The following is a 25,718-nucleotide window of genomic DNA, read 5'->3' on the forward strand; positions in this document are numbered from 1 at the left end:
GCTGGATCCAGCACAGTGTGAGTGTTTTGTCATGCATATGAATCTTGGATTTTGAAGTCACCTATGCACATATAGCATTTTTCAATAATAAGCTTTTAAGCAATGCTATACGAACTGTTATAATAGGAGCACCTGTTTGATGCCCATTCCTGTGAGCCATCCTTTTATGAAAATTCAGTATTGTGTGCAACAAGCTGCACACTAAAGCAAGCAGAACATGACGTGTGAACAGAGAACACACACCATACCTAATGAATTAGCTCAGTCTAAGAAGCTCAGCTTCTGAGGACCCAAGCTGACTGTCTTTTGAGCGGTGTCATAAAGAGAGAGCTAGAGACAGAGAGAACTGTGATATGGCAGTGAAGACTTTCAAACACCTGGATACTGAAACCTCAGCAGGATAGGAAGAAGCAGTTTCTCCAAAGAGCAGGCTCCTGATGGAAGTGTATGTCCACATAGTCCGGGGAAAGGTGTTCACAAATGCATCAGAAAAAAAAAATCAAAAAAAAAAATCAGTCTGCTCCAGTAATTCTCTCCACAAACACCATAAAGGGGAGAGGATGTCATAGTGCTTTTAATCACACATCAATAATAATAACAGTAATCATCAGCTGTGGAGGCCTCACAGTCTGTAATGCTACAACACACTATACATTCATCCTTCTCCTTGAGCCTCACAAAGAACACAGTGACAGAGTTGGGAGCCTCTTGCACAGCACACTCAAGCCATCTGTGTACAAGGCAATTCTCCATTTGCAGCAGCAGAGTCTAAGACGCATGATAAGTACAGGCAATATGAGGAGTGAGGTGTGGTTATACAGGCTTCAGGCTTTAGGGACCTCAAGCACACATTTGGGTTCTTGGTCTGTGTTGAAGTTCAAGAAGCCACATCTCCATTGCTTTGGACATCTGCATGAAAGCATAGTGAGCTCTAATGTTGGTGGATTAAGGCTTGCAAAGACATTTCTATGTTACCTGTAACACAGACACCACTTTAGACAGTACTTTATAGAATCAGGGGATGTTTTTGCAGACAATTTTAGGAGTGTTTTTTTTTTTTTTTTTTTTTTTTTTTTCCATTTGTGGATAAAAGGAGAAGCTGTTCTGACTTCATTATGGGAATCAGCAGCACAAGGTGTCCTATGAATAACTCACCATTAATATCTTCTCTTATATCGCTATCTGGCACAATGAGGTCCTGTTCCATGAACAAAGTTTCCTTAGTGGCATCATAATAAAACTAACACAGAATAATTAGTCACTGGACTGCTTCTTGGGCTAAATTCACTTTGGATATTGCCACCATCACTAATCCATTAGCACAATAGCATGAGACCCCAGCTCAATCAAAAGAACATCTTTTCTTCCTTGAAATGCTTCCAACTCCTCTCACTCCCAACAGCATCCTTAGATAGTTCCCCAAGATGAACTGCTGTATCTGTACTCTCTCAGCACACCCTGCTGGAAGGACATCTCACAAAGAAAGTATAATTTCATTGCATCTGTGAAACAAATTCTGCACTTGGGCCCATCAGTTCAAGCATGAAGTGACTCAAATGAGATTATGCTGGACTAGTTCATTCCAGTGCAGCAAAGAAGTGAATTTAGCCCAGGCTTCCAGAGACCTGCCTTGTATTGTCAGTGGTGCTTTCCTTACTCTGCCATGTTGGATTTCGCACACTGTTGTTGAGATATGAACAACTCAGAAGCATGCACAGCCTGACCCAACCTGTTGAAAACACAGTCAAAATTCTGATCAGAGATCGGATACATGCTCTGAAGTTGTGGAGAAATAAATGGTAACGGAGAGCTCTGGCCAAAGGCCTCAAAAACTGTCACTGTTCCAGGATTTGTGGGCAAAGGCTGCTGCCCATAATAAGAACCTAAACCAGGAAAAGGAACACACTGTCTTGTTCTCTGGACACTCAGAATACCATTCCTTGGGTCAGCTTGTATGAATCCACGTACTAGAGGCAACCATGGAAGTGGGGAATCTGTTCAGGAAAGAATGATGTTCTCACATCATACTCTGCCTTCTGTACAAAGTGCAAGTTGTTCTTAGTATATATATGTATACAAATTCCACAAACACACAGTCAGTTTTCCATGCAGAACTGGAGCAACATCTGGGAAGGGGGCTGAAGCTGGCAAACAGGTGATAATAAGCAGTAGCCCATTTGCTTACTGCTCTGCAAGTCAAAGCCTTGCTTACGCAGGGCTGCCCTCAAACCCATTGTACACCCCAAGTGGTGCTGAACGCAGAGGGAGAGCCGTACTGTTGGATGCTGACTGGCTGGAAATGTAAAGCCCCCTGAGAGCCTTGGAGCTGCATGTCTGTCCTGTGGTCTCTCCCTCATCTTCTGCTTCTCCTTCCTCCCATGAGAGGCACTCCTGGATCTCTTGGTCTAGCTCCGAGAAGTCCCCTTCACCATCAGAACAACTGTCAGTATTATAATCGATTTCTTCCATGCAAGGAGGTTCATCGTCAGTCTCCAGGCTGCTGTTGCGGCAGCTTCTGCAGAAAAAATCACAAGAGAGATTGGATGTCATCAAAGGAGGGTGTGTAACCTAGCGGTAAGAGCAAGGAACAAGAAAATCCATTTCCTGGGTTCAATCCTGGCTCTGCTAATGGAGCATAAGATGGCACTAAGCAAGATCCTGTGTGTCTTTGTGTCTGTTTCACCAGCTGTAAAATGAAGAGTGATACTTACCAAACCCATAGGAGAAATGCACTATTATTGTTATTACTGCTACTGCTAATGTAGAGTGTTTTATACAGACAGCATCATCCTTGCCTCAAGGCACTTACAAGGTTAAAGCAGCTGAAATGCAGTAGAGGAGGCGGTATTCAGTTTCCACAAGGTTGCTGGTTTAATCATCATCCACCTCGCTGTAGTTCCATATGTGGTGTAAGATCTAAGTAATCCAGGTGCTTGAAGTGCTTTGGCATCTTTGCCTCCTGTTCTGTGCAAGCTCAGAGCGCTGCTAACAAGAGGCAGCAACAAGCAGAAAACAGAGGCTCTAGGGACTTGGAGCACACTGACTCCGAGGTGGGCAGAAATACCAGGAGTGCTCGTGTTTTGGAAGGAGCATGAAAAGGCTCTGACAGCACGACTTACTGAAGAAAGGCCAAATTCAGAAGCAAGTCAGAATGGCTGAAGAGAGACTCTTGAACAGATGCCACAGCTCCTTTGTCTGTCTCTCAGAAGGGTAGGTTATACCATCTTAGCCTCCTGCCATTTACTTACAGGAATGGTTGCAGGCTTTCTTTACATGTTCACTTTCAATACATTTTCTATTAAGTTAGTCTAATGCAATATTTATGACAGAACTGTAACCACAAGACCCGATGGCTCTGGGGGATAGGGTCTTTCTCCTATCTAGCTGTCTACTTCCAATTTGGCCCTTAGTCCGGGAGGGCAGCTGGGTAATTTTTTGAGACTAGAAAGCAGCCTGTGGTTTCAGGGCTGCCTAGGTCAGAGTCTGGATGAATCAGGGGGACAGATACTGTGTTTTTCACCTCCAGGTCAGTGTTTTCAATCAGACTCAAAGCAGGAGAATGTATTGCTTTGGGGGACTGGGAAAGGAATAATAATCTTCCGCCACTGGGCCAGAGTTTCTAATTTGTCCCAAGTTGGGAAGAATGAATGGCTTGGCAGATGGAGTATACACAGATTTAATGTGTGGTCTGCTCATTTACATGTCAGTAACCGGAATAATCTTCCAGCTCTCAGCTGTTTCACAGCACTGCCAGCATCTGAGGTTTCAGAACATACCAAAGGTGTAAAGTATTGCTCTTGGATGTATTGATCTCTTTCCTCTCTTCTCCGCAATCCAAGAAAAAAAAAAAAAAGGAAAAAAAAAAAGGGAAAAAAAAAAAGGAAAAAAAAAAAGGAAAAAAAAAAAAAAGACATAACTTTTTCCTAGCTTCGAGTCTCCAGATCTTAACTGTATACAGACTACTCTGCAATCAGAAACAAGCAGTTTCAACCCACTTCCCACTTTGCTGGTTGATCTCTGGCTTAGTTTACTTCAAAGGCAGGGTATAAAGGATTCTCTGAAAGCTTAATAGAGCTGTACAGCTTAAAAATAAATAAATGAATAATTATGCACTTTTACAGTTTCTGGCTCCACTTCAGTCTGCCCAGAAATCTAGGTCAGGAGGAACTCATACTGAAATTGAGTATGTGACATGAAACAAAACAAAACAAACCAGGACAATTCTCTCAGCACAAAAAGCAACAAGCAGTGGTCTCAGCATATTGAGTCTGACCAGTGGGTTTGATTGCTTTTTTTCTTTTTTTGAAGATGCAAGTACGGCATGAATTACCATGATACCAAGTACCTGTGATAATTTTCAAAGCTGTTTAAACTCAGGGGAACCAGATTTTTCCTTTATAAGCTTTTGATGACTTGCAATCAAAAAGAACCTGAGTGTATCCACTTTCGACATTGCACTTGTATGTTTGGGAGGAGCTGCTGATGCCATTGAGACAGAGCATAGCTGCCACTCAACACACTGTTATTTTACAGATGGAACAATTCAGTTTGCAGTCTAGGAACTGAATGTCAAACATTTGCATTAACAGGATAACAGTTAAAAAAAATCACCATTATTACTTAAACCTAGGAAACGCATTAACAGAGAACCTTCTGAGTTTGATGACTTAAATGATTTTGGGACTGGATTTCTGACTAAAAGAGGAAAATGAATTCTAGCACAGAAGTACTTTACTATGGAAGGAAAATCTGGAAGTCAACGATCAGAATATGAAAAAGAAAATCACACCAAACTAGCATTTCATTACATTGAAGACTTACAGGACAGTCTTTAGGAAGCAAGTATTTATGAATAAAACCTTTGTAATGCCCTTCAGAAACTGTCCATGATAGTTCCTGCCATGCTGCCTACCAACACAATATACAAAGCACTAAGACTGTGACGATTCAATAGTTGCACATATACACTGCAGAGAGAGGTTCACCACATGCAAGGCTGTACCTAGACCATCTTTAGAGGTCAAGAAAGATGCCTTTCTTCCCAGTTTGCTCTGTGCCTTGATTATTTGCTGTGACAGTGAATGAGCAAGCCAATTAGCACTGACCTAAGTGGTGGCTTCTCCGATTTGGATTGATACTTGCTACTAACTGGATCAATGCCACCACCACACATCACATAATGAGCTACCAAACAGCAAATAGATGGCATCAACTTCGTCTCGCTGCCAACGAGAGGCTGCAATCACCCTGGTGACTTAAAAATTGAGAGGCTCTGTATCACATTACCAACCTCTACAAACCAGCTACATTTCTCTTCCATGTGGAACTTTCCATCCCAATAATTCACTTTCTGCAGCGGTAAGTTATAAAACACAATCCAAAGCAATACAGATGGGTCAGTTCAAACCAGCAGGTTAGAGTTGCTTGTGAAAGAGGAGAGGAGGCAGCAGGCAGCATTGCCGGGGAGCCAGAGCCCCACTAATGAAGCTGCCAGAGTCATTGCACGCTGCTCCACCACGTCGCAAAGACCAGCTCCTCTAGGAGATAATGCAAATGGTGAAAAATGGTAATGAGCAGAAATGCCATCATCTAGACAACTGCATACAATTGCAGAGGGCATGGTTTTCTTTCAAAAAAAGAAAAAAGAGGTTTTTGTTAGGGGCAGGTTCTTGGTATTTTTGTTTGGTTTTAATGTGATTATTAAAAGCTGCAAAAGAATTCTCCCCACAAAAAAAGAAATAAAAAAGTAAACAAAATAAAACACCCAAGGGACATGAAACAGATTTACCAAAGAATAATGATGTTGTCTTACAGAAGGTAAACAATGAGGAAGACCAATGGCATTACATTAGAGAACTCCAAGACAAATATAGTCTATGAATACCACTGAACGTGAACACAGTACAGAAGAGGGGGAGTGAAAGCTGTTAATATATCTACAGCCAACAATCCCCCAGCTATCACAATAAAACATGTATGCGTGTTGGTTGATCTACTAATTCAAAACCTACAGCCTCGTAGCCCTCATCTATTGCAGCTGATGGGAGCCACAACAGCAATTTGCAACTTTATGATGTGATAAATAGAATTTCTTTGTTTTGATTTTTAATTTGCATAGTTATTGAGATATGACTTGATCTTAATTAGTTCTGCTTTTGTATGTGGGTGTGTTTGTTTGTTTGCTTGGGTTTAGAAAGAAAGCAGGCTTTGGTACGCTGTAAAATAATTCTGTTTTTTGTTGTTGTTTTGTTTTGTGTGTGTTTGTGTTTTTTTTTTTTTGTTGGTTTTTGTTTTTGTTTTTTCTGACTTAACATGAGGAAAAGGACAAGTTCTGTGCTTCTCTGTATGTCCGTATAACTGGAGCTTTTATGTATGGCTGGGAAACAATTCTTTCAGGTGTTTTGCACAAACCCCCTGTTCTAAGTCAGCCGACCTCACAGCTGGACAAAAACCTTGTAAGTCAGCTGTCCTGCTGAACTGCACATCAGAAAACACAGCCTATAGTTCTGGCTGATAGGATATAGCGACATGATATACGTGCATACACTCCCAGAGCACTGGGAAAAACTAGATATTTCTGAAGTAATTTCTTGGAATTTTTCACTTAGATTTTGTTTGTGTGGCAGGTCACTTGCTCTGTGTATATTCTACTAAATCGCTCAAAATAGAACGTTTTATCTTTTCTTCTGGAAAGAATGGGCACTGACAACTGTCCCTCTTAGGGAATCTGTGACTATTGTTCAGGTTTGCTGCTTGACCTTCACTTGACTGGCCTAGAAGTTGCAGTATTGTAGGGAAGAAAACTGAACTTCTTTTTCTTTTTTCTTTTTAATACATATTGCTCAGCTCACTCTTGTGAAATTTGCTACAGTTTTGCCAGAGCAAATCTAGGAAGCAAGTGGTTAAATGCTTCAGACAGAAAGGAAGAAAATCCCAAGGTTGGGGTCCACCACTGGTCATGGATATACCGATGGCTCCCTGTGAAGATGTATCAACAAACAAACATATCTTTATCTTCTCTCTACAGTGAAAAATAACATCCTGGTAGCTGCATAATTACCCTGTCCATAGCCCTACTCTCTCCTTCCCCTAAACCTTCTCTCCGTCATGGTATGTCCCAATCCACTGGAAGTTGTCCAATACAGGGATATAGCTGTGCATATGGAGCCAAGGATGTCCATAATATAGTTCATAGATAGAAATAAGTCAGAAAATGGCTTAATTGAAAATGTCCAAGATACCAGACATTTTACTGTGAGAAAACAGAAAATAAAAAGGATTTTCTGACAGAAACAGGCTACATTCTCAGCAATTACAGCATTCACCTGAAATAATGGTGCTCTTTTCTCCACTCAAACAGAGACTGGAGACACCACCAAGTTCCCTGGCCAGTTATATCACCTGTGTGGATGGGGAATCTCTCCTTTTCCAACAAAACTGTACCAATTGTACGGACCATTGCCTACGTGTTGGTAAGTAAAATCTCCTGCAGCTCTTATGCCATCTGTGGTGGATTGGGATTGTCTTGCCCTTCCTTTTTTTGACAGAAAAATTCCATCTATGTCACCAAATCTAAAAGGGTGTGTGATCTTGTACAGTTTTGCTTTTGAGGAATTCATATGTTTTATTAAAAGTATTTTACAGGAACACTGCTTCTGAAGTCTTGTAAGGAATCTAAAATGAATCTAAAGCAGCCACATTTGTAGTTAGCCCAGAGTACAATTCTGCCTTTAATAGCTTCATAAAGGATAATTTTAGGAGATAAATGAAACAACTATGATGCTTTTAGGTAATTATACCTAGTGCAAGAAATACACTACAGCAACAAGATGCCAACAAAGAAGGCCTTTAGTCTGCCCTTTGTGTTTTGATTCACTTGCTACAAGGTGTGGTGCACACCTTGCTATGACTTTCCAATTTCATCTCTACAATTCATGAGCTCCCCAGACAGCAGCCTGGCTTCTCTTTCTGCCTGAGAAAAGCCAGACAACCTCTGTTTAGTCCCCGACCTCACTAAGGGAGGGAATCAGCTATGCACTGATGCAAGATGGCTCCAGCTTAAAGAACTATTGCATTTGCCTCCTTTGCTGCTACACAGTAAACACTAATTATATGAACTTTGTAGGCTCCCATAAGATCTCTTTTTTTCCAAAGACACTTTGCCAAGGACTTTTAGATCTTACATCTCCTAAGAAAATGCAAGCTAAGCCCTAGGCAATGCCAGGTGCCCTGGATTTCAGCCCATCATGGCCCATCCTTCCATGAACAATATGAACGTAATTAACCACTGCCTTGAATTCTGTTTGCTATGGCTGAGAGATGTTTGGTCTCTTTGAGTGTAATTTTTTCTTTTTCTTTCTTTCTTTTTATTCCTGCTGCAAATAGCCACGAGAAAGGTGTAATTCATTGGTGAGATTTGTACTAATTAGTTTTTCAGGAGTTCCCAGGGCAATTGCAGGCTGTAATATTTATAATTGATTTGTCCAGATTAAAAATGGATGTCTGGTGCGCCAGTTAGATAAGTAAGGAGCAAGTGGGGCTTTATCGTTTAAGAGAGGGGAAGACGATTTGTAAATAGAAGGAACATGAAGAGCATGAAACAGGCTGACTCCTGGCCAACACTGTCCCCTAATGTTCATTCAGGCTTGCAACAATTTAGCCCTGGACAGCATTTTACTTGTATTCAGCAGAAACTGACAGTCTTCTAAGAAATGACTGTTTCTATTCTCCTTATTGGTGAGAAGGTGGTTGATAACTGCTGCAATAATAGTGAAAAAGTTGAGTACGCACCTCTCATTACACATGGTTGGGAGAGTGAAACCCTTTTCTGAATAGGAGGAATTGCATTTAATTGAATTACAGGGTGTCACTGGTACAGCTGTGATCTTTCCATCAAAGAGGAGTTTGGGTGGAGGACAATTGGGTGTTTTCCTGTTTGAAGGTTACGTGGCCTTCCTGGATTCCAGGTATCTCTGTCAAATCCAAGCTTTCTTCTAATATTAACCAATAAAATTCATATGAGCTGATCTCTAGATTTGCAAGATGGAAAAGCTGGTGAGAAGCCAAAGGCTGTGGATTTGGTCCTATGAACAATCATTAATTTCTTCTTAATGGAGAACCAATCCATATATCAGTGCAGCACTAACAATGCATCTTTTGCATTCTTATAGCTGTGGGCTTGTAAGCATTAATAAAAGCAATTGCCTTGAACAGATACAAATCAGCCCTGAAATGGAGCAATGACATTTGGGTTGGTGCAGAACCCAAAAATATTTTCTTCTTCTCTCCCTTCCATAGTTCATGCATGCAACCTGCTAAATTTTGGTCACATCAGACAAGTTCAGCCACTCCAAACAACTGGGGAACAGTTCATTCACCTAAAAATGCCATCCAGCACTGGTTTCTGCGACAATTCCCTGACAACATGAGTCATCCTTGAAAAAAATCTGAGTTCTGACTGCCTATATCTGCACAGCACTGGGCCAAATTCTCAAACAACAGAGCTCAACACCTGGAACTCAAGTTTAAGCAAGTTGAAGACCTTTATAAGACACTGGATATAATCAGGCACTGTTGGGAGACTGAGCCTGGGTTAAGCTGTCTTGCTTTTCAAATCCATATTGCACTAAAACTTGGTGTTTATTTAAGAGAAGAATGTCACACAGCATGTATTCTGGGCCAGAATGCAGGCAGCACAACCCCTTTTGCTGTTGAAATCAATTAGAAGTTCTTGGATGACAAGCACCTGTGAGACACCTCATCGGTATATTCTGCAGCCATTGGACAGATTTTGTACTCTTATGCTGAACAGAAACTTATGGTAGCTCCAATGAAGCAGCTAGCAGTAAAGTATTAAAAATCTGATCCATCGCAATCTTGTTACATTCATTAAAAATGGGAGGTAAACGCTGGAAATAAAAGATGGGTAGCATAAAATAGGTTGGGGTAATATCCACCAGGCAGCACTGCCAGAGGCTTGGGTTTCACTCTGAGATTAAAAGTCAAAAGAAATGCTTCCAAAACTGATAACATTTTGACTTTGCACAGCTTAAGTTTCCTGTGGAAATGTGAGCAGTCAAACAGCCCTGTATGGGACTACTGGAACTCATTAGGACACTGAATATTGTAAGAGTTGGTGAAAATATGATTTGTAAGTGTTTGGGAGCTTTTCTCCCACAGCCCCTACCCCAAGCAATTTCTTTTCAAAATGATAATCAAGTTATCGATGATACTTAGCAGTCCAGCCACTGTAATACAGAAAGATTATTGGAATCCTTGTAATTGTTTTTGGGTGCTTCCAGTAATTCAGATGTTGGCGCTGTAAGGAGGAAAGAAATGTGGAAAGATTTTGGCTTAAATGCTGGAAGTTTGCACTGCTGAGGATAAATAATGTAGAGGCATGCAGGTAATCCTGGGTTCTTGTTTCCCTTGGTGCTGATTCATATCATTCCACTGACTTCATCCAAGTTTGTAATTGGCTCTATATATTTAATTTCAAAAGTCCAAGTTCCATATGTATATATCCCTTAGTTGTCTCTGAGCGACTTAAAGGATTTCGGGTTTCTGAAAGCAAAATGTTTTAAGATAGCCAAGACACTTCCAGACTGTGTTTTAGCCACATATATATTTTATGAGCATGGTATTTTTTCATACAGATAACCATGTATGCAAATATTTGCTTGCATACCAGATAACAGATGCACATCTAAGTACCTGACTGAAATAAAAACTGCTGTAAATGACTGAATTCCCACCATTATGCCCCTTAGAGGAGAAAACAACCTCATGTTTACTATTTTCTCATTGTGAAAATTTATTTTTAGCTGATAATCACTTTGATGCTTTAGAGAATCTCTCTATATATATGCATGTGTGTGTGTGTGCAAGTAAATATGCAGATTACCATCCCTTATCTATCTTTCCTAGGAGATAGACAGATAAATAATATACACACATACATGTAGATATACATACACACTCAGACCCCAGCACATCTCTACACCCACACAATCGCATCGCTCGCTCTGTATTCAGAGCACAGTTTTCATTACAAGCCATAGGAGGTCTCAGGAGATACTCCTACAGGTATCGGAGAGATAACAATAGATGATCACTGAACCTTGATGCTGTTGCATTCAAGTGGAAGCAACCACAGAGAAAGAGCTGGCTTCTGACCAAAGCAAACCATTTCTTTGCCTCTAGCCTTCAGCTGAGTGTTGACAAAACAGCAGGTCATCAGAAGGGAGACTTAGGATGGGTAGGACTTGAGAAAGATGGGAAGGTCAACTGCCAGGCAGAAATGGTTGCCTATAACAGAAAGCATTATCACCAGCTATTTGAGAACTTAAACTAGGAGTGAAAAGCAAAACTGTGTGGCAAAAGTGAAGGTAAGATCTCAGATTCCCTGTAGGGAAATACAGACATATTCCTGTTCCACATGAGCCTGACTCATTCTTGAATTTTTTAAAGTAAAGAATGACTGTTCCAGAAACCCTTCTGCATAGCTCTTTTATCTTTCATAATCATGTGTCTTCAAAGGGGTAAACAATGACCAGGACTAAAAGCACTGAGCTCTGGTAAAAAAGGATGAGATGACTCAGGCACTGGAGTGTCCAGAGAGTGGAGAGGGTACAGCATCGTGTAGGGGATCGATAACTGGCTGACCACTGGATTCTGCCTTTAAGGAAAGGCAAATCTCAAATGAGACAAGATGACAAAATGCTTAAGCCTAAGAGTTTCCAGCTTGATGGACATCTGTCAGCATGGCCACCTCTCAAAGTAAATTCATCTCTACAAGATCCTGTGTTATCCCAGGTTTCTTGAAATTAATCCAACAGAAATCTGTAAAATCATAATCCCCTCAAAGTTATGCATCTCATTCTAGGTATGTTCATTAAAATTGATCTGAGAAATTTCTGCAGTGTAAAAAATTGTGAGGCTGATACCTAACTTCTGCTCTCTCACCCTTCCTGAGGAGAACAAGGGTGCTTAGTCAATACCATGATTACAAAAGAGAGAAAGGGAGGGGGAAGAAAGAAGGGAGGGGGGAAGAGAGAGAGAGTATACACCCATAATAATAAAAAGCAGAAGAGGCAAGGTCAAAAACATCTATCTTGCTTTTAAAGCAAATTGAAGTGGAGCTTATGGCAGAAACATCTGATGAAGTATGTGTGATCACAGATAACCAATAATAGATCCAGTTAAAACTTCAGCCTCTGCCCTCACCCTAAATCTTTCCTCAGACATAATGAGATTCAGATAAAACAAAGCTGAACACTCGTGTTCAATATATTTCAAAACATTCTGATCAATTATCTTTTTACCACCATATGGAACCAGATCCAAAACCTTGCTTAACCTCACTCATTATGCGGTTGATTTGCATATGCTTTGGACTCCATTAAGGATAACAAAAATGTCAGATACAGCATGTAAGTGGCAACTCTTGCTAATTCCTTGATCTTGCCAGAGCCCTGCCAGATGTTTCATGAAGAATAGCAAATATTTCATTATCCCCCTAAAATTTGCCTGTCAGGAATTGCAATGCAGAATTTTAGTGATTTAGTGCACAAGAAAAACAATACGCATGGAGAGCTAACGCAAACATGAAACATCACCGTCGTTGTTCAAACAGGGTTTAAAGGGATTCGTGGTGCAGGAAGGAGCAACCAGTCAGGAACATACAACTCCCGGTAAACAGAGAGAAGAGGGAAAAAGCAACCATTTGCTGTGATCTAAGGAAATGGCATAAAATTGCTAAGAGAACATAATAAAGTACATATGAGTTGCCATTGCTGTTTGTTGTACAATAGATCTCCTAATACTTTCCTCTGTTCCTGTTGCAGCTTTTTAATAATGTTTCACCTGTATAACACTGAGATGCTGTTTTCAAATGAATCCATTTGTTGCTTGTAACATTTATCAATTCCCAGCAGGGAACATTTTTTAAAATCTCCGTTAACATGAGTATTTCCTGAATATTTTATAAAAAATCAATTTTCAAATGCCTGCCAAAATGTTCTATGTGTTTTACCTGAAAGTTGCAATTACGTTTTCGTACTTTTTATGTGTGTGAATATGCGTGTGTGTATATTTGTCTATGCATATATAAATTCCCACTACAATTCTTAAAAGACTGCTAACATCACAGAAGCAAGCACATTCTGAGTGAAAGCTGAAGCAACATAAACTGACAAAAGTACTCATTTAATCAAAATGGGACATATATTTGGATAGATGGAGCAAATTAGAGCACAGCTTGCAGAGCAGCGAAACAATCACTTCATAGAGAACCACCCTAAGCATTTAACGTCACCCTCTGATTTACAACCAAAAATGATAAAAGGTCAATTCTTGTGTGCAGAGTAAGTGACTGAAAAGATGTGTCAGACTGTGCATCAAGGGAAAATTGAATCATGAGGCTAAAACACTTGTGTTTGAAAGATAAAGATTCTACACTTGGCAGGCTCACAGTCACTTTAGGCAAACTGCTTTTCGGTATTTGCCCCAGTTCCCTAATAACATGGAGACAGCAGGCTCCATCATTTTACCTGGACAGCAATTTTATTGCATGGAGGTAGAGCCAGGTTGTATCTGAAGCCCTCTTCCACATGGCTAGTCTGAACGAGGGTCCAAGCTATTTAATTGCCTCTTCTATGTAAGTGCCCATCTCCCTTTTGAAAGCAGTAAGAAAATAGGTGATTAATAACCTTGGTGTGTCACATCCAAAACCTCCCCTCAGCAAACCAAGATTTCAGTAAAGAAAATAGCAAGTTTCCAGATCCATTAGGGAAAGAATTGAGTGTTCATGATCCTGCCAGGCAGGAATGTAGAGTTTAGCTGGAGGAATGATGAGGATGTAGGACTCCTGCTGACATGAGGAGGAGAGAGAGGTGCTCAGTAATACCAAGGATTAGCTGCCAGGTCATATTTCAAAGAGAAATGTTGTAATTCTTGCAGTGCTGGAAACAACTAAAGGCATAAAAGTGAAGGAGAGATTATTCAGATGAGAAAGAAACTGTTGCGAGCTGCCAGATTTTCTGTACCCAGCCTGGCCTCTGATTTTAAACTGTCCAACTCGCCTGTCTAGCACAAAAAACAGCCAACCAGCTCGAGGAAAGAAAGACTGAAGAGTTGTGTATGCTGCTTTCGTTGGACCTGAAAACCTCATTAGTACAGAAATCTTGTATTTCCTGGCATTTGCCTTTGTATTTATGTTTTCCTAGCTCCAATTTTTGTATCTTTGCTTCAGGAAGCTGCTTATTGCACCAAAATAAAGTGACATCTGCTCTTCTCATGGTGTGTTCTGTCTTCCAGGAACTGGAACACCAGGAAAAGACCAGACCGTGAGTTATTCTGGCTCAGGAATTGTTCCCTAAGGCTCTGAAAAAGCCCACAAAAATTATATTTTCCAGTACAAACAGCAGAAATCCAAGTGCTAGAATATACATACATACTTTACAGAGGGAGTGCTTTTGGGAAGGTTGTATTACTGAATGCATGCAGGGTTCCTGACTGCTGTGCACTTTCATAGAATATTTTTCCTATTTCCCTCCTCTCTCAAATCACAATGACATCATTTTCTCCAGAGAACTTTTTTTCTCCAGCAGCTTTACGTGGGTACCCCCTGCAATAACATTTCTAGTGTCATTAACTCACAGCCCCTTAAAAAAATGTACAGTGCTGAAGAACCCAGGCTCTCCAAATGGCAGAGATAATAGGCCGGTAGAGCAGGTGCAGCAAAGTCAGCCTGCTGCTGACTTTACCGTGAGATTGCCAAGCTTATGCTGGACTTTCTCCTTTTCTGCACAGCCAACCTGCAGATAAAGTGTGTCAGATTTAATGGTGCATGATACAGGCAATTCAGTATCAAGGAGAAAAAAGCAGCTCTGTGGCAAGATGGGTTATCAGCTTAGCTCAAAAAGCAGCCTATCAAGAAACACTGCCAAGGCGATTTCAGAAATCTATAATTTAGATGTTACCTTAAGCCTAAAACTTTGTTGGAAAACTTCATACTTCTCACAAGCAGGCTAGCAAAGCCCAGGAGGATCAAACCAGATATCAGTCCAGATGACAAAGTAATACACTTAGTGTATATGAAGTGCTGTACACATGAAAGGTACAGGAAGGATGGCAACATTATACAGCTTTATCCTGCAAGGAATCAAAGCTGTTATTACACAGCAGTTTTCTCAGGGCTATTACACTCCATTGCTTACCCACCAATCAGCTTACCTGCCTGGGCTCCCCAACAATATGAATTGCTTTTAAATAACAATGCATTTACTTTACATACAGGCTTCGCAGCCTGAAACACCCAATGTTGCTTTCTGAACAACAGGGGAAGCATTCTTATGATTTACACAGGGAAATGTCCGTTAACGTGCATGGAGCTGCACCGGCAGGTCTGACCGAGCAGCTGAGCTCCTGAACGGCATCATTCACCACTAATTTTGCAGCCATTTCTGAGGCAGGGAACAACAGTGCTTTAAATCTTGTTGGTTTTAGAACAGGAAGTGAAGAACTCCCAGATTCAGTGAACAGAATTTGAAGGAATCCAAGATATAAGAAATATGTCCTGCATGGACAAATACAGTATCCAAATACTTGCATCTTTGGCAAAGATACAAAGCCTATCTCCCTGATTTTTAATACTCAGAGTATTTCTTGCTTTGCTAGTGACAGGAGTGCTGTGCAGTGACAATTATTTTGTCATAATTGCAATGGCAGGGAGAGCCGATGGCACTTTTCGCATCAGCCTTACATACCCAGTGTGAGGACAGGCTTTACAACAAGGCATGGTGCAAACTGCAGGCACTGCTGGAGGACTGGAACTGCCCAGGCAGTTCTGGGAAAGCACGATGCTTGGGAAGTGGCAGAGCAAGGTCAGAGAGGTTGTATGGCCTGATCCAGGGCATCCTTGTGCAGCCTTTTTCAGCCGTGGTCCTAGCAACAGGTCGCAGAGAAAGATGGCACAGATCCTGCTGGTTGTTTTTCTGAGACACGCAGGTATTTACTGTAACTGTCTCCTGCAAGTTTAGGAGAACAAGGCCTGCAATTAAATACACTCACACAATTAGAGTCATATTAACCTAGGCTGCTGAGGGTGAATTCATTAAGCAGAAGCTAAATTATACATTCAAAGATCTGTGATGACAGACGAGCAAAGCCAGGTACAACAAACCAAATTCTGCTGCTCCCAGTCATCTGCTCTGAACGCTGAACAGTCCTAGCTTCACGCAGTTGCCTCCTTTCACATTCTCATGCTGTTTTAGCTATTTCCAGTGCAAGGGAAGTCCATGGGGAGACAATTGAGGAAGAAGAAAATTTCCTGAGCTGTCTATTCCCTTGCTGCTTTCTAGGCCTGTCCCCCTCAGAAGCCTGGCACACCCCTCTCCCACACTACTCCCCATAGTCAGGAAATACCTAACGTTTCCCTTCTTACAAAGGGTCTCCTTTGAGATGGATTAACCTAACGCTTCTTAAACTCAGACCTATCAATTTCCTCTGTTGGAGACTTTGGATTTAGATATCTTTGCTGTACTGGAAAATATCCACTGATAACAAGCAATTATTATTACAAGATATATCCTTGGAGATAGAAACTGACTGATAAAAAGATTGAAATGAAGGGGAGAAGGGAAAACCAAAAATACTCTTCTCACTTAACCTGACAGGGTTTTAATCACTTTCCCAGCATGTGGTACCCAAGAGTCCTTGGATAACTTCCCAAACAAGCCTCGATTGGCACCTACCATGTAAAGCACTTGATTCTCTCACCATAATATTAAGCATCATCACTGAAAATGGATGCTAGACTTGAATGCTAATTTCACATTTAATTTGGTGTTTGAAGCCATTAAAAATATATATCATCTCCTTCCCACAAACTAGTATTTGGACCCTGAAGGCAACATCCATAACAAGCTAAAAGACAGTTTGCGAAGTTCCTTCTGTGAGGCTCTACAAGTACACATTAGATCAAATGATTTAGAAAACATATATTTAATATAGTGTCTGTCATAGCGAGAAATCAAACTGCTTATGGTTAGGACTGTTTTGAAGCACTAATTGTGGTGGTGAGGAGGTGCCAAAGGAAAAGAGCTGAGGTTAATGTGCTTGTCTGTCCAACTCTGTGGACCTGCAGACTGGAGGTGTTGAGGTCACAGAGAAAATGAACCGAGCAAACCAAGTCTGGCATATGCCAGATTGACTTTGAGGTACATCATAAACTCTCCGAGGGTTCAGAGCACAGGCTGAGAGTGCTGAGCAAGCAGCACTGCAGTAGCCTGGAGGATACCTACCAGGGCCCTGAAAGGAACTTGTCTGCTTCAATAGCAGCATGATAAAACGTGCTAAGTAAAGCCTTATAGCCCCAAAATGAGCAGCCCTGACAGAGCTGAGCAATCAACAGAAGGGTGGGTCCTGCCAAAGCTCCGGATAGGGTGGTGGCTACAAAGGTGAACAGGACAGTAGCAGATACAGAGAGCCATCCAGTGAGAATACTGAAAACTTGACCACAGGAAGACAATGGGCCCTCTATAAGGCTCAAGGGAGGCCTGGGGTGTGACAGAACAAATACAGCAAAGGTGGGAAGATGTAAATTACAAAAGTACATTCACTCCTCAGATGCCCTGGACACAGGCAGTCCTCAGAACGGCTGGCCAGAGGGACCTTGACACGACCTGCCTCCCTGGAGAGGCTCTCAATTTGGGCACCATCTGCCAGGCGTGGGACTGAACCTGACAGCCTCAGCAGGAGAAGGTGTCCATGTAGATGAGAACTCTTGCTCAAAGCTTATTATAGGAGAACACGATGTTCTGTGGTGCTGCCAGGACACACAGTAGTGGGAGTTTCGATTGCTCTCTGTAGTCAGTAAGGTAACTGGAGAGAGTTGGGAATGGAGCTCCCTATGGGAGCTTGTGGGGTTGTAGTAGCAGCGTGGGGCAGACAAGCAAAGAAGATCAGAACTGTGCCAGTACCTAGAGGTGGAAATGATTTTGAAATGTGTCATCTGTTTGTAAACCCAGATATAAAATTGGAATTTTGTACCCAGATTGTGGTCTGTTTCCAGTTCTGAAATCCAAACACTGTATTTTCCCATTTATTTGTTCAGTGTCTCTTCAGCACTTAATTGTCTACCTGCTGGCCTGGCCTTTTCTGCCATGTTCTTGCCAGGCCATCAATGTTGAAACAATCAGGGTGAAATGAGCTTCAAATCAGGTGATAAATTGTTGTTTTTGCTGCAACTGCTAACATCTCTTCAATGTTTAAACAGCATGAGTCGTACACATATCTAGTAGCTACTTGGTTAGGTTTATTTTGGATGAGGTACTATGCAGTTTCTTAGATGTGTGTGTCAAATATTCATAGATGGCAGGCTACTGAAATATCTTTCTGGAGTATTTATTTATAGAATTTATTTATCAGCGGAATCAATCTTTATGTGCCTAGCTGTAGCATTATTTGTTGCCTTATCCATTTTTCCCAGACAGTGTCTGTCTCACAATATCCCTCTTCCTGCAACATCTATTCACAGTGCAGCTGTCTGAGGCATCTTCCCATGTGTACTCATAGTATCCATCTCTTTAATTATAACTATATATCCACTCCATCTAACACTTGTCACCTATCTGAAGCACTTACTGTATCTCTCCACACCATCTCTTTATCTAGTCAGTGGTATCTGTCTCCTCGACGTGACTCTATCCCGCTCTCGCAGTAATACACATCACTGGAGTCTAACGCCGATTTTGGACCACAACCACAGTCTCCTTTTTCTTTTCTTTCCAGATCCAGTTCCACAAATCACCGATTAATTAATTATTATTTTATTTATTTATTTATTTATTTATTTATTTATTTATTTTGCTGGAAAGGTGGATGAGAGAAAAGAACTTTGGGAGGGTGCAAGTACCTTTGGGTCCTTCCCAGGCTTGTTTACCTCCTTGCTTTGTGTGAGCTGCCCCTTGCTGCAAGGGCTGGGAGCTGTACTGAGCTGCTGTTATCTGAGAAACTCATCTTCAAACAGAGATGCTGCAGTGACTGCTGCCTCCCCCTTTGCCTTTTCCTATACTTCTTCCCTGTCTTTTCTTTCTTCCCTCCCCCAGCACTTTGCATCCATTCTTCTGTGTTTGTCCCTTCCCTTCTTTCACCCACTTGGCATTCACAGGATGACAAGAGAATGTGCCTCCCTATTAAAATTTCAATGCCAAATAAATATTAAAGCAGGGAGAAAAATCCATTTGACACTGTGTGATTTATTGTGATCTGCAACACAAGGTCCAGCACAACACTGCAGCGAGGGGTTAAATAGGTTTCACAGCCACCCACTCCATAGTCTATGAAGGATTAAGTGACCCTCTGCTCTTAAAAAGCCTGTGATGGGGAGAGAGCTCGTCCCCACCAAGGGCACTGCTCTGAATGACATGGAGAGGGCCAGGAGAGGAAGGACAATAAAAACTAAAACCTTGTCTTGCCTTTTTTTTTTTTTTTCCCTCTCCTTCCCTTTTTGTCATCCAGATGAATTGTGACAAGAATAGTACAAAAGATGCTCAGGTCACCTGGAAGTGATCAGAGAGTCTGTTAAAATGTCAAGAGCACCTGGAAAAAAAAAAAAAAAGACAGAAAAAAAAAAAAAAAAGAAAGCAGAGCAAACTATGACAGAAAAAGGAGGAAGGGAAAAGCCTCCATATCTCTGGTTTTGGTTCCCTGAGCAAAGACCCAAGCAGTTCATAATTTTCCTTCTTGAAGGGCCAGTATGGTTCAATGGCAGAATGAAATATGCATTAATTAATGAAGAGCTCCACTACTTTATGGATACATTTAACTCTTTCCTTTGCTTAGAGATGCTGGAAAAAAAGACTGAGACAGATGCATAGTAAGGCAACATGAGTTAACTGGTATTGATATGGAAGGAGTAAATGATATTTTCACTTTAGTCAGCAAACCTGCTAATAGTTTATGGAGCTATTACAGAGGGGAATCAGATTTTACCTGCTGAGTAAAGAACCTCTAAAGATCTTCTCCAGAACTGTCCAAAGGGAGGGACAGGACATCTCTAAATGGACACAGCATTATTTGGGACCCAGTGGTGGCTGCCAGCTGAGATCGTGGCAGAAATTTGAATCACCTGCCAGGGGCTGGCACTATGGTGCACCACAATGCCCAGCACTCCTCAGAATTGGTCCCATCTGTCCTTGTAGAGGGCTGTAAGAGATGTTTGACATTAGTGCTCGTCTCCTAAACAAGTAAACTACTGCCATGCTGAGACTCATGTCAAGGTGAGGAGCACAGGAAGAGGCAGCAGTGGAGGAGGGAGAATGGTGAATGATGAGAACTGGGGTCAGCTGCTCAAGAGGTTTTGCCCAAATGTCTCTCCTCATGTTCACCTAACTCATGGAGCGAAGACAAAGTACGTACTGATTGGAACAGGATGTGGACACTCTCCAAAGGTAGATCAGAAAGACCAATCCATCTCTTCTGACTGGGCTATATAATTTACTCATTGTGAGCAGATGGGTTATGAGGTCTGCCATCAGTGATGAATTATATTCCTGATAAGTCATTCCCAGCTAATGAGGATCCATTATCATTAACTGCTAAGGAAGAATAATGGCTTGCCAGGACAGAGTGGGGGTTTCACAATTTCCAGGGAGAAAATTCTGGGCTAGTAGCCACCTGGCAATCAAATTTTCAGGAAACTGAAAGCTTTCCAAGATGGATACCTTCTGCTTACTTCAAGCTTTGGCGTTTAATTTCCTTAGGCAAGTTCAAGAGAGGGAGTGTAAGAGAAGGTGGAGGAGGAGGAAGCGGAGGAAAATAGTAGTAACCGTATCTGATAAGACTGTGATTAAATCAAGGTCTCACTCTAATTACACTGCATTTAAATAAACTTTGCCTAGTAAGTAATTGTAATTAAACTACAATTAAACATGTATTTATATCACCATTTCCTCCCCTGCACAGCTGTCTGTTCCCACCTCCTGTTGTTGCTGTCTACCTGCCAAAACCTCTGAATTTAGCACAGGGGACTCTGCATTTCCTTGGACTTCCCGGAGGAGACTTTGTGGGGGACAAGGTCTGAGACTCCCCCCATGTTTCCTTGGTGCAGTCAGCTGAAATGAGCTTCTGCTTTCAACTGTGTGTGGGGAAGGAGATGCAGCTGATGCTGTGATAAACTAGATCTGAGGAAAAGGTTGTGAGGGACAGGGATATGAATGAAGGGATGTGGGTGTCTCTTTTCCCCTCACAGGAACTTGAAAAAATACATATCCCCACCCTCCTTTTTAATTTCTTCACATTTAGCTAGACATAAAGCTGTCCTTCCTTCCCTGCCTCCTGTAGAGCACCTTTGGTACAAGTGGATTTTCTAAAGCCCCAGATCTCTCTTTACTGCATCACATTTGTGCTTGTGCAGTGCTGTATATGAGAGCACAGAGCTAAAGAGCTCACCTACCTACACAGTACCTCCAGGTGAGACTCCAGAGCTGGAAATACAATTCTTGAGCCCTGGTTTCAGCTTTTTAGGATTACTCCCCAACTCTTAGCTTCTTTTATCTGCAGCACCAAGTGACCTGTATGTACCACCCCTACAGGCGGTCCTTAAAGTTCACTGCAGCTCAGAACAGTTGGATTGGGCAGGCTGTTATGGAAAATCTGGAGGCTCCAGGTACGTAAAGTGGAAACCGGGTTCCTGCTAGGAATCTGAAGGTGGTCAGGGAAGGAGAGGAACACAGGGAGAAACAGAACAAAAGAAGAAATAAACAGCTAAAGGGAGAGTGATAAAAATGAGGAGGTAAACATGTATCACAGTGCAAACGATGCCTGGGGCTAACAAAAGCAAACCAGCTTCTCTGCTTTACCTTCCTCCTCACCGGAGATGATGGAAAACATCTCCATTTGTGCCTCTGCCATCACATAGCTCTAATTAGGGACTGGAGAAATACCACCGTCACCCTCATCTGTTTGTGTTCAGTTGCTGAAAGGACACCATGCATCTCCCTGACAGCTAGTCATTACAGCTTTGTATGAGCACCCCTCTTTCCACCAGAATTATTGAGCCCTCTGCTAAATACCTCAGCTGAGCCCCTTGCTACATTTCTGTTACTCAAGGGAGCAGAGCCATGAAGTTTTTGCCATTGGAAATCACTGCTGGGAGGATAATGGCATCTGATGGAGCAGACTGAATATTAGACATGCTAGCAACATACTAGATATGTTGCTTCAAAAGATTAAAAATAAATAAATAAATAAAAGATTGTTGCTTTCAAAAAGGGAAAATCCGTATGTATGCATGTGGGGTGCCCAAAAGTGCATATGTGTACAATGAAATATAATAATAATTAAAAAATCCTTATTATCCTAAAGTGGTTACATAAATCTATTCAGACACAGGCAATTTCACCATGTCTGCTGTATTCCCTCCCTCCCTCTCTATCCTCCTTCAGACATTTTCTATTTTGTCCCTGAACAGCTGGTCTCAGGGAGGTCTTTATGCCAGGTATTAGTGAGAAAGAACAGAACAGGCGTCTTAAGCTTGATTTCGCAATGTGACAGTACTCACCCTGATCTGCTGTGATTTGTCACGTCAAAGAATATAGATCCCAACTCTGTGACTCTCAATTTCCTTCCAAACCTTTCTTTAACCTACAAACCTGAGCTCTACTTCCAAAAATAGGAGACAAAAGCAATACTACTGGAGTGACATTTATCACAGGAAGGATTGGCCGTTTCTTTCCCTGAAGACTCTTCTCCAGAATCACTGTTTATTTATCCATTAGTTCAGCAACACTGTTTGCTCATAAACTATCCGATCCAAATGGCATCCCTTCCGCACCTTGAATCCTCACTTCCTAAATCAAATGGTGAAACCCCCAAGGATTTTCTTTACCCCTGGATTCCCCAGCATGGCTTTGTGGCTCACAACCATTTTAATCAAGAATCAGTGAAAGCAATGCCTCCTTTGTACGGCAAGTGAACGGCTACCCTCTCCCCCTTTGGCAACCTGCTGCCCACAAAGATGTATCCTTGGCTCCATGATTACTTTCAGTTTGCTTCAGCTCAACTTAGAGGTGCAGTCAAAGGAGGCAAATGACTGTCACAGGTCAAAGCCCAAGCCTTCCTTTCTCTCCTAATGGCTCTGTGAGTGCCTTAGGCTTTTTGTTTTCACTTGCAGTGAACTCAAGTCTGCCGGTAATTTTGTTCTGCTATTAGGCAGATGAAATAATGTGAACAATTATCAGCTCTGTGTGCATTCTCTGTCTTTCAACTTTAATGTAAATACATCTATCTGCAATCATGGCTGGCCTTCAACCCCCTTACAGATCTTTTAGAAATAAGGCTTAGACAACAGTCTTCTGAGCTCTCAGTATCTGGTGCACATGTACAGGTGGAACTGCTGGTGTAAGTGCAAGAGAAGCCATTCGCTATATTTTCTGTGCCTGTTTGTCACACATCTGTCAGCCATCAGGCTCAGGCTGTGCATTGCAAGTGCTGTGTGCACAACTGCAGACTGCTTCACTTCCAAAACTGAATATTTACAATGAATCCTCGCTCTCACATTGGTTTTGGTTGACTTACTGGAATCAAAATGAGCCATGGGCAGATTTAAAATACCAATGAGCACATCATCCCTTCTTCTCTGCATGCATTTGCACTAGAGCAGTAGACAATGGCCAACAAAAATGTTTCAGTGCAGGAGCTATTTTCTTCTCAATGGCCCACTAGACTGGTAATTTTTACACTCTAAGGCATGACCATGAACTACTGATAGGAATAAATGTTTTGTCATTGACTTAGCCTTGGAAGGAATAAGGACCTACTTACTTGTAAACCCCAGATATTCTCTCTGAACTCCCTGAGCAGATAAGAGCTGTGAGGAGGAATGTGGAGAGCAGAACAGAAAGCCTAGGAGGGTAAAGGCAGAAGGCTATGCGACATTATCCTTCATTCAGAATGCAAATGAATTTGCCAAGCAGGAAGCAAGATGGAGAAAAGGTGTCTGATGCATCACATGTCATCTCTGCTGTCACTCACACACTTTAATTACCCTTAAATCAAGTGCAATAGCTTCCCCAGCCCTGAAATACGTGCTGTCTGTCTCCTTACACACATAATAAGGCCTGCAGGGATTTTAGAGACTTTAGCTTTGCGTGTCTCACTGCTCTGATCCTCAGGTTTCTTTTAGCATAAAATCAGCTGAAAAGCATTGAAAGGCACAACCTTATTTTTATAAATCCCTATTCTGCTTGCCAAACCTAGCTGAGTCAATGAATGCCCAAGATTGTGATTTGGATTCTCTTGCACTGACTATATTTGTGTACTGCTGTTCCCATATGTCATCATGTACTTGTTATGCTGCTTGTTACTCCAGTCATATCTAGCCAAGGAAGCAGCCACAGCAGAAATCTTACAATATTTCTAATTTACATTAGATTTCTAGGGATAGGCAAAATCTTTTGGGAGGACAAAGAAAAGAAACTCCCAACCACCTGTCTCCTGTAAGGTCCAGATTCCAATCAAAATACATTCTTCCTAAAGAAATTAAGCTTATGAAAAGTGTAGCTGATTTTTTTTTCCCTATTGCTGTCTCCAGTTTTTGGCCTTCAGTTTTCCAATTTCTATGGCTCACCATCCCAGCACGTGTACAAAGTCAAGTACTGAACCATGGTAAGAAAGAATGGGGTCAGTCTCAGCTAGCTTAGCCACTCAAAGTTAGGCATCTAATCTAAACTGAATTTTGTGGCTACCCTTCAAATCAATGGTGGGAGATAAGAGCTTTATTCTCTTATTTCTTTTGTGGCTACGGGTAGTAAAAGTTAATAGATTAACCATCTTTTATCAGTGCCTTCATCTCTTCACTAACTAGAGAAGAGGTTTTCTTAACCAGCTTTGGTTAGAAACCCAAACATCACATACAAAGGGCAACATTTCTCAAAGCATTACGCTGCTGAGGAGGGACACCCCATGAAATGTTTGAGCAGAGGTAGGTGGAGGGTATTAAAATGGTCAATGCAGAAAGTGACAGGACTAAATGATGAAATCTACATATTCCTGCAAAGTTCAGAACTGGTAGCAATCCTGCACCAGGGCTGTCTGGATATGCTGGCTCTTAAAATTAGGTTATATGTCATTGAAATAAGGAGGGTCTAGAACATGCAAAAGATAAGTATTCGCTTGTTTTTCTCTGCAAAGACAATGAATGTGTTTTGCATTACACATGATGCAAAGGGAAAGCAATTCTATCCCCACTGAGCCTGCAAGAGAGTGGGCTGGAATATACAAGTAGTATGATAATATATTAAGTGGCAGTGTAGTGTTATCCTGAAAATCTCAGCCTGTTAGCAAACGATGGTCTTGCTAAGAAACATGATGTGTGGTTTGCTGGCTCAGTCTTGCAGGATATTTGTTGTCCCATCTGGATATAAGGAGAGGATCCAGAGTCCAGGTTGAGCGGTCCTTGAGGAGGAGACCTGGGAGCAACATAGCTTAAGTGGAAGGCGTGGGCTGGATTATTGTTTTGAGTTCGTTTTGTGAATAATAAAACAAGAAAGCTGCCACCTGCTTGGGATGCGCTTGAAAGCAAAGAGAAAAATATTGCTGGAATTATGATATTATCAATATCATCTTGTTTAGTTTGATTCCCACCTTGGAGGCATCCCACAGGAAATGCATCCACAGGAGGGATCTGAGAAAGGAAAGAGCAGTGGAGCAGGGAA

At 41.6% G+C, this 25,718-nt stretch overlaps 1 protein-coding gene and 1 long non-coding RNA gene across 5 annotated transcripts in view; one reads left to right on the forward strand and one right to left on the reverse strand.

Annotated features, from left to right (window-relative positions):
- AGBL1 (AGBL carboxypeptidase 1) overlaps window positions 1–25,718 on the reverse strand; it is a 447,272-nt gene that overhangs the window by 148,113 nt on the left and 273,441 nt on the right. For 3 of the 4 annotated variants that reach the window (XM_072043264.1, XM_038185147.2, XM_072043265.1), the window contains one exon: window positions 522–2,515. The exons of the other annotated variant lie outside the window; for it this stretch is intronic. In XM_072043264.1, the coding sequence (XP_071899365.1) occupies window positions 2,209–2,515 (307 nt within the window). In that variant the 3' untranslated portion in view covers window positions 522–2,208. Of the gene's footprint in view, window positions 1–521; window positions 2,516–25,718 lie in introns of those variants that run through there. 4 annotated transcript variants of the gene reach the window in all.
- Window positions 2,916–13,008, forward strand: LOC140003381 (uncharacterized). Its single transcript, XR_011811891.1, has 3 exons — window positions 2,916–3,210; window positions 7,361–7,472; window positions 9,298–13,008. It is a non-coding gene; the product is annotated as an uncharacterized lncRNA (long non-coding RNA).

This window comes from Anas platyrhynchos, chromosome 11 (genome assembly GCF_047663525.1).
Source record: "Anas platyrhynchos isolate ZD024472 breed Pekin duck chromosome 11, IASCAAS_PekinDuck_T2T, whole genome shotgun sequence".
Taxonomy (NCBI): Eukaryota; Metazoa; Chordata; class Aves; order Anseriformes; family Anatidae; genus Anas; species Anas platyrhynchos.